The sequence below is a fragment of the Rhincodon typus genome, chromosome 6, assembly GCF_021869965.1.
Source record: "Rhincodon typus isolate 14 chromosome 6, sRhiTyp1.1, whole genome shotgun sequence".
NCBI classification, from domain to species: domain Eukaryota; kingdom Metazoa; phylum Chordata; class Chondrichthyes; order Orectolobiformes; family Rhincodontidae; genus Rhincodon; species Rhincodon typus.
In genome coordinates, this window is record NC_063337.1 from 5,766,612 (window position 1) to 5,789,661 (window position 23,050).

At 42.4% G+C, this 23,050-nt stretch overlaps 1 protein-coding gene across 3 annotated transcripts in view; it reads right to left on the reverse strand.

The window, feature by feature from the left end:
- The window catches only part of LOC109914012 (52 kDa repressor of the inhibitor of the protein kinase), a 40,664-nt gene extending 18,287 nt beyond the window's left edge, over positions 1-22,377 (reverse strand). The window contains exons 1-2 of one of the 3 annotated variants that reach the window (XM_048597729.1): positions 22,125-22,377; positions 1,459-1,579 (exon numbers count right to left, since the gene is read on the reverse strand). In XM_048597729.1, coding sequence (XP_048453686.1) covers positions 1,459-1,579; positions 22,125-22,216 — 213 coding nt within the window. In that variant the 5' untranslated portion in view covers positions 22,217-22,377. Of the gene's footprint in view, positions 1-954; positions 990-1,458; positions 1,580-4,223; positions 4,406-22,124 lie in introns of those variants that run through there. The other 2 variants (XM_020513578.2, XM_048597730.1) reach the window with 2 other exon arrangements.
- Between the last annotated feature and the right edge of the window lie 673 nt (positions 22,378-23,050).

The window sequence follows — 23,050 nt, forward strand, 5'->3', positions numbered from 1 at the left end:
GGCAGCATCCGAGAAGGGAAAAAACAGAGTTAATGTTTCGGGTCTGGTGACCCGGAGGAAGGGCCCTTCTGAGGGAGGGTCACCAGACCCGAAAAGTAAACTGTTTTTTCCCTTCACAGATGCTGCCAGGCCTGCTGAGCTTTTCCAGCAACTTTGTTTTTGCTCCATTAATAGCTATTCACCCTCCTAGCCAGATGGTTATCCACTCCTCTGTCTGTCCAACTGTTCTTGCCTCTCTGAGTTCTATCCCCACATATCATTTACTCCTGACCACCCCAACACCTTATCTTCTGTACATGAACCAACACTTTCCTAGCTATCATCAGTTCTGAGGAAGGGTCATCAGACCTGAAATGTTACCTCTGATTTCTCTTCACAGATGCTGCCAGACTTGTTAAGCTTTTCCAGCAATTTCTGTCCTAATTGCGAACGTCTCATGAGAAATAACACAAAAATATCTTCCAGCAGGGTCATAATATTTTATTCACCGGTAAGAATGTTGACCAAAACATTCTCCCTCCTTGCCGTAGATCGATAAAGCCAACAGCAGCATTCCTAGCATGAGCCAAGAACAGAAGATAACCCGGTACGGCATGATTTAGTTTTGCACTCAGCTCAAAAAGCTACTGGGTGACTACTTCAGTTTTCATAAACCTCAACCAACTCTTTACATACAGGGTGCTGTGATATAATGTTTTGAATGTTTTTGTTTTGAAAAAGCTGGTCTGTGAAACAAGGCAATAGAATTAGCCTAAAAACAGGTTTCAAAAATGTCTGTTTACATATTGGAGGAAAGTCCATGAAAAATTAAAAAGCACTTATTTCTTTCAGTCATCTTCACACAACCCTTGCTCTCTTGCACCCTCAGTGTCCCTCTGCCTCAATTTTCTTTCTCCATGTGCATCCCTCTCCCATTCTATTTTCCTCTTCCACTCCATTCTTTGTTTTGCTTACTTGTTTCAGCAATTGAGCAAAGGTCGTAGCAACATCTGCAATGAAATGAGCGCCCAAGTTACAAAATACAGCATTCATAATTCGTATGTCAGAAATATATTAGGAAGGAATGCTTGTTTTGTTAGGTAAATGCATCAAAACAAATAGAACTAAGATGAATAAATGGAGTTGAGGTACATATTGTAGCAGATATGATCCAAAGGAATTAACAGTAGGCTTGAGCAGCTACCCCATTCCGATAAAAGCTGTACACCCCAGAGGAAGAGACACGTCAATTAAGCACACGACTGCCGAAGACGACCGCAGTACCGTCTGTTTGTTCAAATTTGTGACCTTACAGAGCAGCTTTTTTGTGCTGTAAACTCACAAGGTATAGCTTTACAGATCTTGGTTGTAAGTAGTGGGCTGAGACTTGGTTGGTGTAACTGTATAGAACAAATCCATATGGCCATTTAATATCTCGAACAGCTTGTTGCGGAATAAACGGAGAGAATTTCAACTTACGTTCGTACATATCAAGGATTGTTCAAAATGTCTTGCACAGAGTCTGTACTGTTTGTGAAGCTGTTCAGCAGACCTGTTTTCCAAGTCTGCTCTCCGACAGTTCTCTACCCATTTCTGACACCTGCATCAACACAAGAAACATAATGACTTTTATAACCTAACATTTGATAAAACAGATTGCATTTCACACAGAATGTTTTCTTTGTGGGAAAGAAAGGCACGAACTCATTGGGCCAAATGGTCTCTCTCTGTTATAATGAGTATGACTTTATAGGTTTATTTGTCAATTATTTTTCCAGCTTAAAACAAAACAAACCAAAACCTTTTCAAAACAATTCCCCTGTACTTTGAAGTGGAAGGCTTCACCATTGCATGAAGTTAATCTAGATTTAGCCAAGACTGAAAAATTTCCCATTGGTTCTACTGTAAAGCTTTTCCATCTCTCTTTTACTCCCCATTGCAGAAATCAGCAACCTGACTTAAGATGAAAGGCATATTCAGGATATATACAAGCCAAAACTAGCATCAATTCTGTCTGCTTACAGACTTGGAGTTTTAACAGCATTGTAACAAAAAAGTTAAAAACTTATATTGGCCTCTTCCTGAAAGGAGCATATCAACAAATTTATGAACATCTCCTTGGCAAAGCTTAATACTTATTCCTTATGGCACCCCATTCTGTAGTACAGAAGGCCTATTAGGAAGTTACAAATGGAGAACTGGAGTGAAAACAAGCTAAAAAATACAACTCACCTAAAGAGAGGCAATGACAACAAATGAGATGAAACATGCTGCACTGCGAACAGGATCATAATTGTACTGGTATACTTTAGATTTTTGATAAACGCCTTATCTATCATGGCCTGTTATCTAATGCAAGATGTACAGAAGGATTTCAGGATCTTCATGCATGAATCATAAAAATCTACCATTCATACCAGAAGATAATAGGGAAGGCAGTGAAAGTGTAAGTGTGAGATGAGAGTGGAAAATTAAAACTTCTGGAAGCTTGCAACCACAATCATTGCTGAATACAACTCTTGGACAAGGCAATCATGCAATCTTTTGAACTTGCCTGCAGAGATCAACAAGCAATGGAAATACAGTATACCCAAATGATAAAAAACAACTAAATCATTGTTTCACACAAAGGTAGTAAAAGTGGCACCGGATGATGAATTCGGAAGAGACAAAGAGGCAGGTGTTACAGCTCCTGTGCTTGCATGACAATCTTTTGAAGGAAACGGAGTTAGGGATGATTAAGCTGTAGACCAGAGTGTCAGACCTGAAAATTGTAACGTTGAATGTCAAGGCTTGCACAGTGGAAGGTATGAAAGTCTATTTTGGTTCAGGTCAGGAGTAACTCACAGCAGAAATATTGAAGCAGGGACAAGCACTGTCGACAGTTCATCATGCATGGCAGAGACAACGTGGTTCAAGATAAGGAAACACTGGAAACGCTGGTTCAGAAAGCTGTATGTCAGAATTGATTATGACCTGGAAAGGGAAACAGGACTATGGAAAACAGCCTTCACTAGAAGCAGGATGTGATGATATGTATTAGATGTGGTACAGCATGTGGCACACTTACTACACTGGAGGGCCAGCTGGATGAACTGGAGGAAGAAAGGAATGAGAGTATGTTGTTAGGGCAAGATGAAGAATATGCAAATAAGAGTAGATGGGAGGATGGCATATGTATATAGCATAAATAAGTTGACCAGTAATCAGTGGCCAGCGTATCTACACCCTGTGAACGAATGTGAAAACAAAAACTGCTGGAGAAACTCAGCAGCTCTGGCAGCACCTGCAGAGAGAGGAGACAGTTAATGCTTCAACATCAATAGGAACAGGATTAGGTTATTGCCCTCAAGCCTGTTTTGCCATTCTGAGGTTGTGGCTGATCTGTGGCCTAACTCCATATATATGCTTTTGGCCCATATCCCTTAATACTTTTGCTAAATAAAAATTTATAAAACAGTCCCCATTAACAACTATTCATCCTCCCAGCCTGATCGTTAGCAACTCCTTTGCCTGTCCAACTGCCTTTCTCTCTCTTTGGGCTCTATCCTATCGTTTACTCCCTACCCCACCCACCTCCCTATTTTCTGCACATAAACTGACGTTATCCCAGCCACCATCAGTTCTGAGGAAGGGTCACCGGACCCGAAACGTTAACTCTGTTTTCTCCTCCACAGATGCTGTCAGACCTGCTGAGCTTTTCCAGCAACTTTGTTTTTGTTCCTGATTTACAGCATCCGCAGTTCTTTTGGTTTTTAAAAATTTGTCAATGTCAGAATTAAAAACAACAGATCTAGCATCAACTATCGTTTGCGTAAGACACTTCCAGACGTGTCCTTTGTGAGTTAACTTTAAATATTGACTCTGTTGCTGAATTTTACCAGCATCTTCTGCTTTTATTTCAAATTTCCAACAACCCGCTTTTAGGAATGGGTGGACGGGAGACAGCATGGAGCAATGATGCATATTGGTAAGAGGCTCTGGAGAGTGAAGCTGGCTCTGCGCATGCGCCCTCCCTGGACGGCGAGGCCTAGCGACGGAAAGTGGAAGCACAAGCCCGAGGTTAAATTTTGGAACAACATTGCCTACCCTCCCTCGCTGGGCATAACCCACCTCGAAAGCTCCGAACCAACATCTGCGCACATTACACAACTTCTGGTGGATGGGGGTTGCAACAAAGTGTTTCCCGATGAGAAGTCGTTTTTATTTAAGACTGAACAGATTGATAAATGCCGAGTGCTCACCTCTCGCGGTCTCTAGGGAACCTGAAGAAAGGTAGGTCCGGGTAATTGGTGCTGCCCCGGCTACAGTTCGGAGCCGCGCAAAAATTCGGCATTTTAAAAAAATTATTTTATTTGTTTTCCCTCGGTTGAAAAAAACGGGGATTTTCCCTGCCGCCCCACCCCCTTCCTCCGCAGCAGCAACGCCTCTTCCACTAGTACACGGTTGCTCTGCTACTGATGCGGCTTGGGAGGTCAAGTAAGGACCTCCGCTAGACCACAATGCGCCGCGCCAACGCGCCAAAAGAGAATTCAGATACAACAATAGCAATTTATTAGTATCCAGCAATCAGAGCTGTTAGGTGGGTAGCATCCTGCAACGGTTCCTATGGTCGAGTGCGCCAGGAGACGCGGGGGTTAAGTCCCACCTGGTCCAGAGGTGCATAATTACATCTCTGAATTGGTTGATTTTAAAAAATTATAAATTGCATAGGCAGAATGCCGCAGGCAAGTGCCAGCTGCGAGGCCATCAGGAGACTCGGACTATCTTCAAAAATGTTCCAAATTAGTCCAATTTAAAAATAGGGTCCGAGAGTTTTGTTACGGTAGGGACTTTTGTGGTGCCGTTGTACTGTCCCAACCTCTGAATCAGGAGGCTCGGGTTAACACCTACCAAAGATGTGTAGTAACATTCCTCAATAGGTTAATTAGAAAATATCTACTTTTGTTCTGGAAGGTTATGAAGAAGTCTGAACATGAAGCATATATTCACTCATATCTCCATATACACAAAAGAAATGACATAGAATGGGGAACCGGAAAATGCTGGTCTACCTCACATCATGGAGTTGGATTTAAAAAGCAGTTCTAAATTTGTAATGAATGGAAGATTTTCAGTTGGACTTAAAATAAATAGAATTATTAAATAAGTTAATTCAACTAAAAAAGGAGTAGACTATTAAGATCAAGCCAATTCTGCTGTTTAATACAATCATGATGTCAACTCCTCTCTCCGGCTCATTCCCATATATTTTAATTCCTTGAGACAGCAAAAATCTGTTTATACCAGTGTCAAATATATTCAATGATGCAGTATCCACTAGCCTCTGCAGTAGAGAATTACAGATATTCACAAACCTTCCAAATGAAGTAATTTCTCATCTCAAATTAATACCTGGCCTCCAACTGTATGCCCACGTTTTAGATTTCCATAAATCAAGCTTAAGTACTTGCCAAATGGTGCATTAACAATCTTCAAAGGACACCCTGCCAATGCCTTTACTCCAATACTAAAGGCCCTTTGAAAGATAACAATTGCCTGTGTCACAATAAGTGTCAAACCGGTCTGCGTGAAGGGCAACCTCATCAGTAAGTGGTGCAAGTGTTGGCGTTTTGAAGGTTTAGTGAGAAATGTGATTAAGACATTACAAACAGAAAGTTTAGGAAGTTGGGCTTTTATTTGGAGAAGAAATTTTCAGAATAGTGTAGTTCAAGTTTTCACATGTAACCAGTAGATATAAAGCTCAATAGAAACAAATTGAACAATCTGGTTAAAAGGTTTGAAGTAAAAATGAAGGATATCAGGAAGAGCATTGTCCAAAGGACATGTGGATTGTGGAATCAGTTGAGGAGGAATAATGAAACAAGCAATGTCAATGGCTTCTAATAAGTAGTCTTAATCTATGACTAGGGTATCGACATAAAAAGACCTCTTAGTTGTATAGTGTTTTCACAATAGAACATCGCAAAGTGCTTTACAGCCAAATATCTTTGAACTGTGCTCAAGGTTGCAATGTAGGAAAGTGTCAGCCAATTTGCACCCAACAAGCTCCTACAAATAGCAGTTTGATTTAGAAAGGATGGAACGCTCTTCTGCAAATGGTCAGTGATGTTAGATCAATAACAAATTTTAAATCTGAAAATGATATAACGCTAAAGGTTTCAAAGGATGCTGAGCATAACACAGGGCAGCCATCATCTCACGGAATGGTAAAACAGGTTCAAGGAGCTAAACACGTTATTCCTATACCCACACTAAAGGCCAGTGATTTTTTTTTTAAATGAGAGTTGAGGGATAAATAACGGACAGAACAATGGAGAGAATGACCCTGTTCTTTTTCAAGTGTTGGCATTTCTTTTGGTTGACCACAGGCCATCATCTCTTCTGGATTCTTTCATTCTTATTAGAACATTTTTCAAAAATTGTGTGCATATTTATACAAGACCAGGCCATGGTCATGAAAGTACCTAGGATTGGTTTCCTGCTGCTTAAAATGACAAACATCTCAGATCTTGAATTTTAGGAATGTTTTGCAAAATTAAGCAAGCAGTTGGGAAAAAAAAATTCAAAGACCCTGGATTCTTGATCAAGAAAGGGAAAGTATTTACCTAGATGTCAACTACCTGATAGAACTTTGTATTTAGGCAGATTGTGGCATTAGGTCCAAGAGTTGATGTGCTAGGATGTTCAACTTTTGAAGATATTAGCTATCAAATTAGATAATTTAATCTTAGTAAATGAATCAGAGCTAAATATGCACACAGTCTCAACTAAAGACGACTTCAGTTTCTGCAAATCTCCATTACCCTCCATTCCAAGCTGGAGTTTTATTGCAGATCTGAACCAAAAAAATTGACTCTTGCTGTCTTCTATGTGTTCTGTGCATTCACACACCTTTTCAGTTAGCTCAGTCCGCAGCTTGATACATGGCAGACTTTAAAAAAAAAAAACTTCTCTACTGGATTCTAAATGTAGTCTAGTCATTACATTTAAACAAGATGACACCCAGTTTGTATTTGCTATGTATGGTGGACTGTCAATTTGAGTTTGATCATGTGACATGACATCATCATCAGCCATTTCGGGCAGGAAACAGCTTTTACTTAATTCACTCGTGGGGCATGGGCACGGCTGGCAGGGCCAGCATTACCCATCCATAATTGCCCTGGAGAAGGTGGTGGTGAGCTGCCTTCTTGAATGGCTGCTGGAAGTAGACTCTCAATTCCCTCAGGAAGAGAATTCCAGGATTTTCACCCAGCTAGTCTAACCTTGCTGTCTGCAGAGTGAACACTCCTTAATAAAGCTCTTGATGTTGTCAAACACTTCAGCTTCCTGGTTCTTCTTGACAACATCAAAAGCTTGCTATCCAGCTGACCAGTTACCTCAAATGTGTTCTCAGATTAGGTATTGGAAACAGAAGACCTAGAAAATTTGTACTAGGATGTTTATGCAAACAAAGTCATGAATAGATTAAAACACACAGTAAAACCATGGCCACAAAATTACAATATATTTGCAAACAAAACAGATAGATTTCTGGAAGTCAGAGTTGTCAAGGGAGCAGAGACAAGTAATAGGGCATTAAGATAGATAATCAGTCACAATCATGTGGGATGATGAGCAGAGTCGAGGAGCCAAATGGCCTATTCCTGCTGCTTTTTCCAATGTTTCCATGAAAGGTGCAAGTGAACCTGCCTCCCTTACAAAACCGTAAGATATAAGTGAAGAATTAGGCCATTTGGCCCATCAAGTCTGCTCCACCATTCAATCATGGCTGATAGGTTTCTCAACCCCACTCTCCTGCCTTCATCTCTTAAAACATGGTCGCTTTACTAATCAAGAATCTACTTACCTCTGACTTAAATACATTCAATAACTTGGCCTCCACAGCCCTCTGTAACAGTTAGTTCCACAGATTAACCACTCTCTGGCTGAAGAAATCTACCTCAGCTCAGTTATAAAGGGTCATCCCTCACTCAGACTGTGCCCTTGTGACCTAGTTTCTCCTACTAGTGGAAACATCTCCATGTTCACTGTATCCAGGTCTGTCAGTATTCTGTAAGTTTCAAGAGATATCCCCTCATCCTTCGAAACTCTATCGACTACAGAGTTCTCAACTACTACTCATATGAAATCATTCTTGTAAACCTCCTCTGAACACCCTCAATGGCCAGCACATCATTTTTATAATATACAGGGCCCAAAACTGCTCTCAATATTCCAAGTGCAGTCTGACCAGAGCCTTATACAGCCTCAGCAGTACATTTCTCCTTCTGTATTCTAGCCCTCTTGCAACGAATACTAACATTGCAAATGCCTTCCTAACTTCCAATTGAACTTTCATATTAACCCGAAGAGAATCCTGAACTAGGGCTCCTAAATCTCTTTGTGCTTCAAATTTCTGAAGTATTTCCCCATTCAAAACAATAGTCCACTGATCTATTCTTCCCACCAAAATGCAAAACCTGACGCTTTCCCACATTTTATTCCATCTGCCACTTCTTTGCCCACTGTCTTAGTCTATATAATTCCTTCTGCAACCTCCCCACTACCTGTGCCTCCACCTACCTTTTGTCATCTGCAAACTTAGCAACAATGCCCACAGTCCCTTCATCCAGATTGTTGATGTATAACGTGAGTAGTTGTGGTCCCAACAAGGACCCCTGCGGAACTCCACTAGTCAGGGGATGCCATCCTGAGAAAGTTCCTTTGTCCCTATTCTGCTTTCTGCTAATCAACCAAACTTCTATCCATTCCAGTACCCTAACATCATGGACTTTTATCTTATTTAGCAGCCTCCTGGGTGGCACTTTGTCAACAGCCTTTTGGAAATCCAAATTGATCACGTCCACTGGCTCACTATCTCCTCAAAGAATTCTAACAGATTTGTCCTGACTGGCATGGCCTCCCCTTGACAAAGCAGAGCTGACTCAGCCCTATTTCACCATGGGCTTCCAAGTACTCTGCAATCTCATCTTTAATAACAGACTCCAAAAGCTTACCAATGATAGAGGTCAGGCTAACGGGCCTATAGTTTCCTGTCTTCTGCCTCCCTCCCTTCTTAGACAGGGGTCTTACATTAGCCATTTCCAGTCGTCTGACACTTTCTCTGATGACTCTAGTGATTCCTGAAAGATCACTGACTCTACAATCTTCTCTGCTATTTCCTTCAGAACTTCTGGTCGAGGTGACTTATCCACCTTCAGACCTTTCAGCTTTCCCAGCAACTTCTCCTTAGTGATGGCCACTACACTCACCTCTGCACTCCGACTCTCTTGAAGTGCTGGTATGCTGGTGCCTTTAGACGGGGTGGGGACTATTGACCAGAGACTGAACTGGACTTGCCATATAGATAGTGGCTAGGAATACTGCAGTGAGTAACTCATTTCCTGATTCCTCAAATCCTGTCCACCATCTGCAAGTGCACAAGTGAGGAGTGTGATGGCATAGTCCCCACTTGATTCGTTGAGTGCAGCTCCAAAAACATTTAAAAAGCTTGACACCATCCAGGGCAAAGCAGGTCACTTCAACGGCACCACATCCACTGTTTCACTATCGATGCTCAGCAGCAGCAATACCTGCTATCTACACTGCTTTACCATCTACGAGTTGCACTGCAGAAATGCAAAGATCCTTAAAAAGCACCTTCCACACCCATGACCCCTACCACCTAGAAGGACAATGGTAGCAGATACAAGAGATCATCACCTGCAAGTTTCCCTCCTGGCTCAGAGATATATCACCATTCCTTCAGTGTCACTAGGTCAAAATCCTGGAATTTCCTCCCTAATAGCATTGTGGGTCTACTTACAGTACATGTACTGCAGCAGTTTAAGGCAGCACGTTCACCATGACTTTCTCAAGGGGAATTAGGGCCAGGCAACAAATGCTGGCCCAGCCAGCAATTTCCATGTACCACAAGTGAAGGAGGAGGAAAACTTTTCCCCTTCCCAAATGTGGTGCAACATCTGCAACTCAGATGTGAAGATCCTCGAGCTTCAAACCCTTACTCCAGACTTGATTGAAACATAAAAGATCCAAAGGGACCTTGACAGTTGGATTTAGTGAGTGTTTTCTCTTGTGGGAGGATCAAGAACTAGAGTTTGCTTCTTAAAAATCAGGGGTCAGAAAGATAAGGCAAAATTGTATGTCTTCAGAACTATTTGATTACATGCAAGGTAAATGCCAGTAGATAGGTCAGGTTGAGTGGTCTGCTTCCAATTCATAAACCTTACAGTTCACCATTTTGTCCAATATGCCTTTGCCAGCTCTTTCAAAGAGCTATCTAATTCAATCCACTCCCCGTAGTTATTTAAATTTCACCTTTTCAAGAATATATCCTATTTCCTATCGGAAGTTCTTATTAAACCTGCTTCCACCAACCTTTTCAGCCATTCCAAAGCATTCCTCATTGCATTAAAAAAAAAGTGCTGGAACCTTAGGAGCGTTTTGATGTGCCTATTATACACATCATTTTTTGCTGCAGATTTGAATTTCTTAAAAGTTCAGAACCCACATTTTACAACTTAAATTAGGTAAAGACATTTGGTGTATCTTGTTAACAAGTCCAAGTCAGAAGTGATGTGAAACCATCCTTGAACAATTTCTCCAACAACTCGTTTCAACTAAAATTCAGAATGAGATCACTGAAATTGTTTATAATAAAAAATCAAGGTTAAAGATCAAAGACTACAATGCAGACTTCTACCAAGATACGGGGTTGTTATGATTAGTCAGCTAACTTACACCAAGAGAACAGATCAGTCAGACTGCAGTCAGTTAAGGAAAAGGGGAGGTAAGTCAGAAACTGTGATTAGGTTGCAAGTAAATTGAGTTTTAAAGTTTGGACGTTGATGTAAGAAGACCCTAAGTTTGACTGTATGAGAAAGAATTTGGTAAGTTAGTGTAGGATTGTGTGTGATTGATACAAAGTTCAAATTTCAAACTTGTATCAAAAAAAAGTGGAAGTCCACCTGTTTGAGAAATCCAACTTTGAGAAATAAAAAATCAAATCAACAACTATTCTAGATTGAAATTCTTAATATTCCTGAGAGTCTAGAATTTGATTCATTCGTTTTTTTTTCCATAATATAATAGATATCTCTAGAATGTTTTTCCATATAATCCTCTGATTAAGATGAAACACCAGCAACACTTGTGATGTTTGAAATGGAGTAGGCAGCCAATGGGCCATTTGGGCCTACTGCCCTCTTCAACCAGATCATACCTGATCATCCATCTCAACACCATTCTCCCACACTACCCCCACATCCAGTGATATCTTTAATATCTAGATATCTAGTGGTCTCTTGTCTTGAACATAGTAAGTCACTTAACATCCTCAACCTTTTGAGGCATAGAATTCCAAAGATTCACTGACCAAATAATCTGTGGAACCAAATTAATAAATAAGAGAAATTAAAGCTTGTCACGTCTACAAGATATTTGTTGAACTAATAACAGAAAGGAAATTTGTAGTGTAGTATGAAAATGATGGTGAAATAAAGACCCATTATATATCTAAATCAGACTGGAATGAAAAAGAAAAAGTTGGAAAAAACATGTTAGGCAGCAGCTGAGATGAAAGAAAGAGTTAGCATTTCAGATTGATGATCTTTCATCAGGAACTGGTTTAACAGCCCAAAGATCGAAAATTGGTACAAGCTTACCTACTTTTTCAGTCACAGAGTCATACAGCACGAAAACAGACCCTTTGGTACAACCAGTCCATGCCGAACATAATCCCAAACTAAAGTAGTCCCACCTGCCCGCTCCTGGCCCATATCCCTCTGATCCTTTCCTATTCACGTATCTATCCAAATGTCTTTTACACGTCGTAAATGTACCTGAATCCACCACTTCCTCAGGTCATCTTAAAAACCAACTCTTTACATACCTAAGAGATAACGCAGTGTGGAGCTGGAGGAACACAGCAGACCAGGCAGCATCAGAGGAGCAGGAACGCTGACGTTTCGGGTCAGGACCCTTCTTCAGAAAATCTGAATTTTTTGAAGAATTTTCTGAAGAAGGGTCCTGACCCGAAACGTCAGCTTTCCTGCTTCTCTGATGCTGACTGGCCTGCTGTGTGCCTCCAGCTCCACATCATGTTATCCCTGATTCCAGCATTGGCAGTTCTTACAATCTCTTTACATTCCTTCTTTTTTGTTATTTTCTTTCTTTTCTGTTCTTTTTTGGGTTGTTTCACCTCAAATACAGCAATGCATTTTGATGTCTTTTTAAAGTCGAGAGAGAGATCTTCTTTGTTAACGGAGCTTAGGAAATTGACTTTATTACAAGTTTGTCAAGGGTTCGTTAGTAGCGGTGAAATGATGATGGGGAGCAGGGTTCCTGGATCCATTATTTTGTAAGGCTGAATCCAGGATTCAGAGGGATTCGAATACCGCCATCTAATAGAGAATCTGAGAAGGAGGCTGCTTTCAGTTGCTAGGAGTTCAGCTAAGTGTTGGACTTTAAGAATTTAAATCAATTTTTTTTCTCTTCTGCATATTTAAAATTAAAAACTGTGGGTAAGGGAAAGGGAGACCTTTTAAAAAAAAGTTGTATTTACGACAGCTTCTTTTAGGCCATAACAGGCTTTAAGTTCTTCCAGCACAGAGTGTCAGCACAACATTGAGCAAAGTGTGGGTCTTTTTGGGCAAGTCTATATTAGCTAATTTTTAAAGGGCAATTATAGCAGTCAGTGGAGCAGTATGCTCCTCCTGTCAGATATGGGAGATTAGGGAACAGTTGACTATCTCTGACGACTATGTCTGCAGGAAGCGTGTATGGATGAGTCCCAGATCAGATCATTTGGAAGAAAATACAGTCATAAATGACTTCCTAAGTGACTGTGAAAGATCTTCTCCTTGTTCTTCTATCCTTTGGCAATAGACCTATCCAGCTGGATAGATCTATTTTTGTCTAGCTCCATTCTTATCTAACTAAACCATAGCCAGAGAATAATTTGCAATGGCTTCACTTCCTGCTGTGCCACCATTAACACTGGTTTTCTTCATGAATTATCTTTGGCCCTTCCTATTTTTAAGCTTCATGAAACATTATCCAAAGGGATAGTCTGAGTTTCTCATATATGCTAATGACACCCAGCTGTACTTATCAACTACCTTTTTGAATCCTCCACTGTTGCTAAAATGATCAGATTGCTTATTTAAAATTCAGAGATGAATGACCAGAAAATTCTAAGCGTCTTACTTTTGTTTTCAAATCTTTCTATGGTACTGTACGCCCCCTCGCTGTGTCTCTTCCAACCCCCTGACTCTCTGAGAAAGCTACATTCCTTTTAGGCCTGACTTTCTGTACATTCCAAATTACAGTCACTCCTCCATTGGTGGTTGTGCCTTCAATTAACTCAATCCTAAACTATAGCAATCCCTCCCTACTGCTTTATCTCAGTCTCAATCTCTCAACCCACCTATTTGAGCATGATTATGGTCATCAAATATTCTGTCTCCTATGCTTTGTGTCATATTTTGTTTATAAATGTCCTCTGAAGTCCCTTGGGATGATTCATTCAGGTAAAAGATGTCTATAAATATGTTATTGAAACCAGAGCCACAAGGATAATACCAGAAACGAGTGGAGTAAATCAATTCATGACAATTTTTTCTTTATTCACTCATGGGATAAGGGATGTCGCTGGCCAGGTATCATTTATTGCCCATCCTTAATTGCCCAGAGAACTGTCAACCACATTGCTGTGGGTCTGGAGTTACATGTAGGCCAGACCAGGTAAGGATGGAAGTTTCCTTCTTAAAGGACATTGGTGAACCAGATGGGTTTTTCCAACAATCAACAACAGATTCACAGTCATCATTAGATTCTTAATTGTAGATATTTACTGAATTGAAATTCCACCAGCTGCCGTGGCGGGATTTGAACCTGGGTCCCCAGAACATTATCTGGGTCTCTGGATTAAAGGTCCAGCGAAAATACCACTAGGCCATTGCCTCCCCAATGAGTTTAAGCCCCACTTCATGACTTGGTGGCTGAGAAAAGTGCATCATAACTTAACTGAAACAGGTTGATAGGCCTATGGCAGGCAATAAGAGTGGGAGAATCTCCTTGCCTGGCATTTTGATGCTGTGTGCATTCCTCTAAGCAATAGCCTCTGAATTGGGTATCTTTCGTTTCTCGTGGAAAGAGAAGGCTGAAGAATGACCCAACAAAACCTTTAAAATGGATGAAGGATTTTAATAAGAGTTGCAGAGACAATATTTCCAGATATAGGGGAGAAACAAAACTAGGAGGTCATTGACAGTCACCAATAGTCCAAATGGGAATTCAGAAGGAGCTTCTCTCACCAAAATATGGTGAGAACATGGAGCTGTCTACCAGATGGCGTGATAGAAGTGAATGGTATAATTTTTAAGTGCGGGAGAAGGAAATGGAGAGTTATGATGATGGAATTGGACAAAAAAAGACAGGAGGATACTGCGATTAAGCTAGATTACACATTAATACGCTCTATATGCTGTGTCAGAAAATGTATGGTGTAGAAACAGGCCATTCAGCCCAACTAGTTTATACTCCACAAGAGCCTCAATTCAGCCACCATCAAACTTCATCAGCAAGATAATTTCCTTCCTTTTTTTAAAATTTGTGTTAATTGAGCTTCCCTTAAACACCTTTATGCTGTTTGCCTGAATGCTCCTTGTGGCAATGAGTTCTGTGCAGACAGCGAGTGCTGTGCTTATGCAGCAGAATGTGGTGATCACAAACTGGCTTGATATAAACTCAATGGGCGAAAGTAAGATATTGGAATTTTTCAGTTGATTAGGATTGTAAAATTGAAGTGCTGTCAAGCTGGAAGCTTTTTATAGGTTAGCAAGTATCAGGACAATTAATGAATGAGTGGTTGAATTAAGGTGTGAGCAAAAAAATGAAAATTGAATGACTATGATTACATATAGGATGGAAGATAGGAGGCTAGACATAATCTATGAATGAGGGTTTCAGCATTACTGGAGCTGAAGAATGGATCTAGTTGAGTGATATTACAGAGGTGGTGATAGGACCTCTTAGTGATGGTGAAGGCACGTGGTCAGAACTGAAATCAAGTTTGCAAACAGTTTGGTTCAGGCTCAGACAGTTGCCAGTGAGAGGGATAGAGATGACGTTTAGGCAATGGCTTTTGCAGCAGGACCAAAAGGTGATGGCTTCCTTCAACCAAATATTTTGAAGAAAAAAAGTTTCTGCTCATCAGTGCAGTTACAACACTAGCATCTACCTCTGTGTAGAAAATTGTCCACGTATATCCCGCACACAAAAACGACAAATCCAGACAACCATGGAATGTGTCATCAACAGCACTACCAAGCAACACCTGCCCAGCAGTAACCACTTCATTGACATCCAGTCTGGGTCCCACCGGGACCACTCAGCTCTTGACCTCATTACAACCTTAATTCAAGCATAGATAAAAGAGCTGAATTCCAGAGGTGAGGTGAGAGTGCCTGCCTTTGACGTAAAGGTTACATTAGATTGAGTGTGGCATTAAGGAACCTTGGCAAAGCTGGAGTCGATGGTGTAATACCTGGCACATAGGAAGATGGTTGTACTTGTTAGAGGTCAGTCTTCTCTGCTGCAGGATAACTTTTCAGGAATTCCTCCGGATAGTTATTTTATAGTCCACCTGCTCGGAGATGTTACTACACACTGGGCGGCACGGTGGCTCGGTTAGCACTGCTGCCACACAGCGCCAGGGGCCCGGGTTCAATTCCATCCTCGGGTGACTGCAAACTCCACACAGACACATTCTCCCCATGTCTGTCTGGGTTTCCTCCCACAGTCCAAAGACGTGCAGGCTAGGTGGATTGACTATGTTAAATTGCTCGTAGTGTTCTGGGGTATAGGGTGATGGGTCTGGGTGGGATGCTCCGAGGGTCGGTGTGGACTTGTCGGGCCAAAGGGTCTCTTTTCCACACTGTAGGGATTCTAAGATCTGATCTGTGACACCTCTGGAACAGGTAGGATTTGAATCTAGGCTTCCTGGCTCAGAGGTAAGAAATCTACCACTGTGCCACAAGAGCCCTTCGTTCCTTAGGGTAGAGTCTTAGGTCCAACCATCTTCAGCTGCTTCAACAATGACCATCATAAGGCCAAAAAAGTGGGGACGTTCACCGATGATTGCGCAATCAATGTTCAGCACTATTCACAACTCCTCAGCTACTGAAGCTGCATTTGGAAACAGAATGCAAGACCCGGACAATACACAGGCTTGGGCTGAAAAGTGGCAAGTAACAACTGTGCCACATAAATGCCAGGCAATGACCATTTCAAATAAGACACAATCTAAACATCTCCCCTTGATATTCAATGGCATTACCATCACTGAATCACGCACTGTCAATATCCTGGAGATTACTGTTGACCAAAAATCCAAATAGACTAGCCACAGAAATACAGTGGCGACAAGGGCAAGTCAGAGGCTATACCTTTCTTGTAATATGGCCAATGGCAAGTGCACGATATGATGTTAACATTCTGTGAAATATAAAAGGAGGGCAGATACAGGCTTTTATTTTCTTTACCATGGGATATGGGTGTCACTTGCAAGGCTAGCATTTGTTGCCCAATCTTAATTGCTTTTGATTCAAGTGGCTTGCTAGACCATTTAGGAGTCATATTGCTAAGGGTATGGAATCATAAGTAGTCACACAAGGAAAAATCTGTAAATTTCTTTCCCTAAAAGGATGGGCAGGCGTGAACCAGATGTGCTCAGTTGACAACAGGATCATGTTCACCATTATTGAGGTTAGCTTTACATTCCAGATTTATTGAGTTTCAATCCAAGCAGCCACCGAGGTGGGATTTGAGCTCGAGCCCCAAAGTCTGCACCTCTGAATTACCCGTCCACTGTGGAGTGACAGACGACACCTCAGGTACAGCTCTTAAAAAGGATTTCATACTTTTGGCCATGTTTCACACATCTCATTTGCAATCGCCTCAGACCATTGTCGGGAGAGATTTATTGTTACCAATTTGGATTTTACTTTCTTCATGGCGTCATGAGTATTTAGCTTTTTCTTCCAGCCAGAGTCATAGAGCTGTACAGCACGGAAACAGACCTGAAGGCTCATCCATACAGACCAGATATCCTAAATTAATCTAGTCCCATTTGCCAGCATTTGGCCCATATCCCTCTAAAGCCTTCCTATTCATATACCCATCCAGATACAACATTTAAAAGGTAATTGTACTAGACTCCACCACTTCCTCTGACAGCTGTTTCCATACAAGCATCACCCTCTGCATGAAAATGTTCCTCCTTAAGTCTCTTTTAAATCTTTCCCCTCTCAACTTAAACCTATGCCCTCTAGTTCTGGACTCTCCTACCCTCTCCATGCCCTTCATGATTTTATAAACCTCCAAAGGTCACCCCTCAGCCCCCGACAGTCCAGGGAAAAGAGCCCCAGCCTATTCAGCCTCTCCCGATAGTTCAAACCCTCCAACCCTGGCAACACCCTTTGAAATCTTTTCTGAACCCTGTCAAGTTTAATGACATCTTTCCAACAGCAGGGAGACCAGAATTGAACACAGTACTCCGAATGTGGCCCAACCAATGTCCTATACAGCCGCAACATGACATCCCGACTCCAATATGCAAAGATTTGATTTGATTTATTTGATTTGACTTGACTTATTGTTGTCACATTTACCCAAGTACAATGAAAAGTTTTTTTAAACTTTAGCTTTAGATTTATTGTCAAGAGTACTCAGGTACAGAAGTACAGGAGTACAGTGAAAAGTGTATAATGTCGCCACACATAGCGCCATCTTAGGTACAAAGTATAAGAGAAATGAGAGTTTAAAAAGTCAAGCGTTACTTCATAGAATTGTAGAAAAATGAAAAAAAGATCATTAAAAGTTTTTTGTAGTTTAAACTGGAAAATAAAGAAATAAGTTAAAAGCTCAATAGGCTTTGATGAATCCCTTGCTTATCTGACTCCTGTCTGTTCACAACACAGCGAGGAGTACAGGCAGATCATAGCAAACAGGACAGACAGACAGACAGACAGATCATTGGATGCTTAGACAGAGCGAAGCATATAAGGTTACGGCTGCACAGGAGGTGCACAAAGCAAGAGCAACATTACATTTGAAATTCAATACACTGACCAATAAAGGCAAGCATACCAAATGCCTTCTTCACTACCCTGTCTACCTGCAACTCCACTTTCAAGGAACTACGAACCTGCACTCCAAGGTCTCTTTGTTCGGCAACACTCTACAGGACCTTACCATTAAGTGTACAAGTACTGCCCTGTTGTGCCTTTCCAATATGTAGCACCTTACATTTATCTAGATTAAGCTCCATCTACCACTCTTCAGCCCATCAGCCCATCGGCCCATCTAATCAAGGTCCCGTTGTACTCTGAGGTAAACTTCTTCACTGTCCATTACACTGCCGATTTTGATGTCATCTGCAAATTTACTAACCTACTTCCTATATTCACAACCAAATCTTTTATATAAATGACAAAAAGCTGTGGACCCAGCTCTGATCCCTGCAGCACACTGGTCACAAGCGTCCAGTCCAAAAAGAAACCCTCCACCACCACCCTCAGTCTCCGATATTCTAGACAATTTTGTATCCAAATGGCTAGCTCTCCCTGTATTTCATGTGATCTAACCTGGTCAGGAGGAAGGCAGAAGCTTAACTAACATTCTTTATGAGCAGCCCTGCAGCAGATATTCCCACGAGCAACACCGAGGATAATTGTGATCATTCAAAACTTTGCTACCCGACACCAAGTCTAATGGATTCATCACCCTCCTGCTGGCTAACTTACATCAGTTCCCAATCTAATAACTCCTCAATGCTAAAATCCCTTTGGATCCTTACTGGCCGACTAGTCATACTTTCATTTCTGGATCGGAATGTTCTCATATCTAGCTCCACTTCTCAAAGTTCAACATCAGTCCCATTTAGTCTGGCATATCATATCGCAGCATTGTCAGATTTGCCACCTTTTGGAGGAATTGTTAAACTGAAGGATGCAAAAGCAATGTATGTAAAGAACAGAGCAGTAAATAAACAAACATCGCTGAAACAGATGATCTGGCCTCTGTTTGCTACTTGTGGTACTTCACTACGTGCGTAAAATTGGCAATTCCACACAAAGCAACAGGGACTACAATTTCTGAAAACAAAATATGCTGGAGATCACATTGGTCAGGCAGCATCATAAAGAGAAAGCAAGCTAACATTTTCAGTCTACATGACTCTTCGTCAGAGCTGAAATGAAATGTGGAGGGGGCAGCATTTATGCAATACACAGCATGGGGGAGGTGGGTTCGAGTGCTGGGGGAGAAAGGATGTTGATAGTTCAGATGAAGTGATTGGAATGTGAGAATGGCAGAACAATGGTATGTCCAACTGCCAGAGTGGGAAGAACAGACAGTCCTACAGGGGGGGAAAATGGTAACAGAATGCAACAGGCAAACTTAAAAGAATGGGATGGAATGAGTTCACAATTTGAAGGCACTGAACTCCACATTGAGCCCAGAAGGTTGTAGAGTGCCTTGAAGATGAGATGTTATACTGCCAGTTTTCGCTGTTATTCACTGCAGAATTGCAGCATTCGAGCAGGACGCTGCGCTAAAATGACTGGCTACGGGAAGGTCGGGGTCATGCTCAGTTCGAGTTTCACCAGGGCCATTCAGCTCCTGCCCTCATTACAGTGTTGGTCCAAACATGGACGAAAAAGCTGAATTCCAGAGGTGAAGCAAGATTGACAGCCGTAGACATCGAGGCTGCGTTTGACAGAGTGTAGTATCAACGAGCCCCAGCAAAACAGTAATCAGTAGGTGTCGGGGGCAAACTCTCCGGTTGTTGGAGTCATACCCGACACATACTAAGACAGTTGTGGTTGTTGGAAGTCAGTCATCTCAGCTCCAGAACATCTCTGCAGGAGTTCCTCAGGGTAGTGTCCTAGGCCCAACCATCTTCAGCTGCGTCATCAAATGACCTTGCATCATCAGCAGTGGAGATGTTCGCCAATGATTGCACAAGGTTCAGCACCATTCATGACTCCTCAGATACTGAAGCATTCCATGTTCAAATGCAACAAGATCTGGACAACATCCAGGCTTGGGCTAAGAAGCGGCCAGTAACATTTGCGCCACAAATGCCAGGCTATGACCATCACTAATAAGAGGCAATCTAACCAGTGCCCCTTGACTTTCAATGGTGTTACCATCACTGAATACCCCACTATCAACATCCTTGGTTGTGGGGGGGGGGGGGGTGGTGGTTAAGCATTGATCAGAAACTCAACTGGACTCACCACATAAATGTTGTGGTATAACAGCAGGTCAGAAGCTAGGAATACTGCGGCAAGTAACTCACTTCCTGACTGCTCAAAGCCTGTCTACCATCTACAAGGCACAAGTCAGGAGTGTGATGGAGTACTCCCCACTTGCTTGAATGAGTGCAGCGCCAACAACACTCAAGAAGCTTCTTGCCATCCAAGACAAAGCAGGCCACTTGATTGGCACTACATCCACAAGTATCCACTCCCTCCATCACTGATGCACCGCAGCAGCAATATGTATTATGTACCAGATGCACTGCAGAAATTCATCAAGCCTCCTCAGACAGCACCTTCCAAACCCACAACCACTTCCATCTAGAAGGACAAGGGCAGCAGATACAGGGGAACACCACAACCTTCAAGTTCACATTGAAGCCACTCACCATCCTGACTTGGAAATATAGTGCCGTTCCTTCACTATCACTGGATCAAAATCCTGGAATTCCCTTCTAATGGCACTCTGGGTTAACCCACAGCACATGGACTGCAGCAGTTCAAGGCAGCAGCTCACCTTCTCAAGGGCATCTAGGGATGGGCAATAGATACTGGCCAGCCAGCAATGCCGTATTTCATAAATAAATACAAAAAATGCTTGCACACAGACCAGAGGTGTTCTGCAAAGCGGTCACCCAGTCTGCGTTTGGTTTCTGCAATGTAGAGTAGGCCACATTGGGTGCAGCGAATACAATGCACAAGATTGGAGGTGGTATAGGTGAAATGCTGCTTCACCTAGAAAGACTGTTTAGGCCCTTGGATGGTGAGCAGGGACGCAGTGAAGGGGCAGGTGTTACATCGAAAGGTGCCATGGAAAAGGAGGGTGGTGTTGGTGGTTGAGGAATGGACTATGGCATCCCAGAGGGAATTATCCCTTCAAAATGCAGACAGGGGAAGTGAGGGGAAGATGTGTTTGGTGGTGGCATTCTGGAGTAGTCTGAAATGGTGGCAAATGATCCTATGAATGCGGAGGCTGGTGGGATGAAAAGTGAGAACAAGGGGAACCCAATCACGCTGTTGTGAATGATAGGAAGGGGCAAGGGAAGAGGCACATTTGATAAGTTGGATGCAGTTGAAGGCCCTGTCAATCACAGGGACCACAATTCTGATATTTTCATCCAAAAAGTTTCTGGGACTTTGCAGTGCACTCGGTTGGTGGTGGCCACAAATGCCAACATCACAACAGTGACCACACTTCAGATCATACACTGTGAAACTCCATTTGTGCCACACAGACAGCACTGAGCTGTACAATAAAAGGTGCACAGAGGATTAAGAAAGAATGACAATTTCTTGTTAGTCATTCTCCCTTAATGAACCTGTTCAGACGTGATGTGACACACGTCCAGGTCAGATGGTACTTAAACAAGGTCCAGAGATAGAGACTGTATCACCGTACCCAAAGAGCCCCCCACCCCCACAAAGCCATCTTATGAGTTGGCTCAGCAGTGGGTAAAGCATGGGAGGCGGCAGATCATCAGACAGGCTCACGCTGGGAACTGGGCTGGCAGCGTGTTTGTGTGCAGTAAGGGAGCTAAGAAAAAGCTGGAGTCTGTGGTGGATGAAGAGAGGAAAGTGAGGGTGTCCCTTTAAGAGGGGAAGAGCGAGCATGCGTATTGGTCACCATCCGACATGTTTGGTGTTGGTGGTGGCGGGGAGATGGGGAAAAGCAGAATGGAGAAAACAAACAAAGAGGCACATCGATTAGTACCACAAAACGAACAGATTAAGACTACAATCCAAAGGCAGAAGACGATGCCTGTGCTCCCTATCTCTATGCAATCAGTAGAATATTCCAGTAACAGGCTGCCTCACCTCTCGGGATCTTTGGGGAACCTGAAGAAAGGGATGTCTGGGCAGTTGGTGCTTTTCCTACTGCAATTAGGTGCCGCACAGAAGTTCGGCATCGTCTCGAACCTTGGAGAATGTTATTGTTTCCCTCCTCCTACTCCCTGCCGAGACGCACACGATGTTTTTCTCTTTCTCTCTGGCGGAAGACGACAAGGTTCACCGCCACCGAACGATTGAAAATCGCCAGAGCTCCGAGGGTTTTGACGCGCCCTGCCGTGACGCCAGCACGCAGGCTGGCTGGAAGAGCGCCTCTGGTCCTCCTGTATCCCACAGTGCCACGCGACTCCAGCACACACACACCCGCCCAAACCTTCCGGGAGCAACACTGCGCATGCTTCTCGGTGTCAGCAAACGCAGGGCGAGTACGCAAGGCTGAGGAAGGGTCATCGGACCCGAAAGATTAACTTTGATTTCTCTGCAAAGATGCTGCCAGACCTGCTGAGCTTTGCCAGCAACTTCTGTTTTTGTTGCACAAGGCACTTGTCAGACCACATTTGAAATATGAAACAAAAACAGAAATTGTTGGAAAACCTGCTGAGTTTTACCAACAATTTTTGCTTTTGTTTTACGATTTTCCAGCACGCGCAATTCATCTTTTTTGTCACATGTGTATAACCTATGTTCAAGGCTGCCTATCTCTGAGACAGGAATCCCCAATTCAAGTCCCACCTACTCCAGAGGTGTGTAGTAACATCACTGAATAGGTTGTTTAGAAAATGAAATAAGGAACTAATACATTTAAGGTGAGAGGGAAAAGTTCAATGGAGATGTAAGGGGCAATTTTTTTTCCACAGAGAGCGGTAAGAATGTGGAACACGCTGCCAGGGTGATGGTGGATGCAGATATGATTGGGGCACTTAAAGGACTTTTCGATAAGCACATCAATGTGC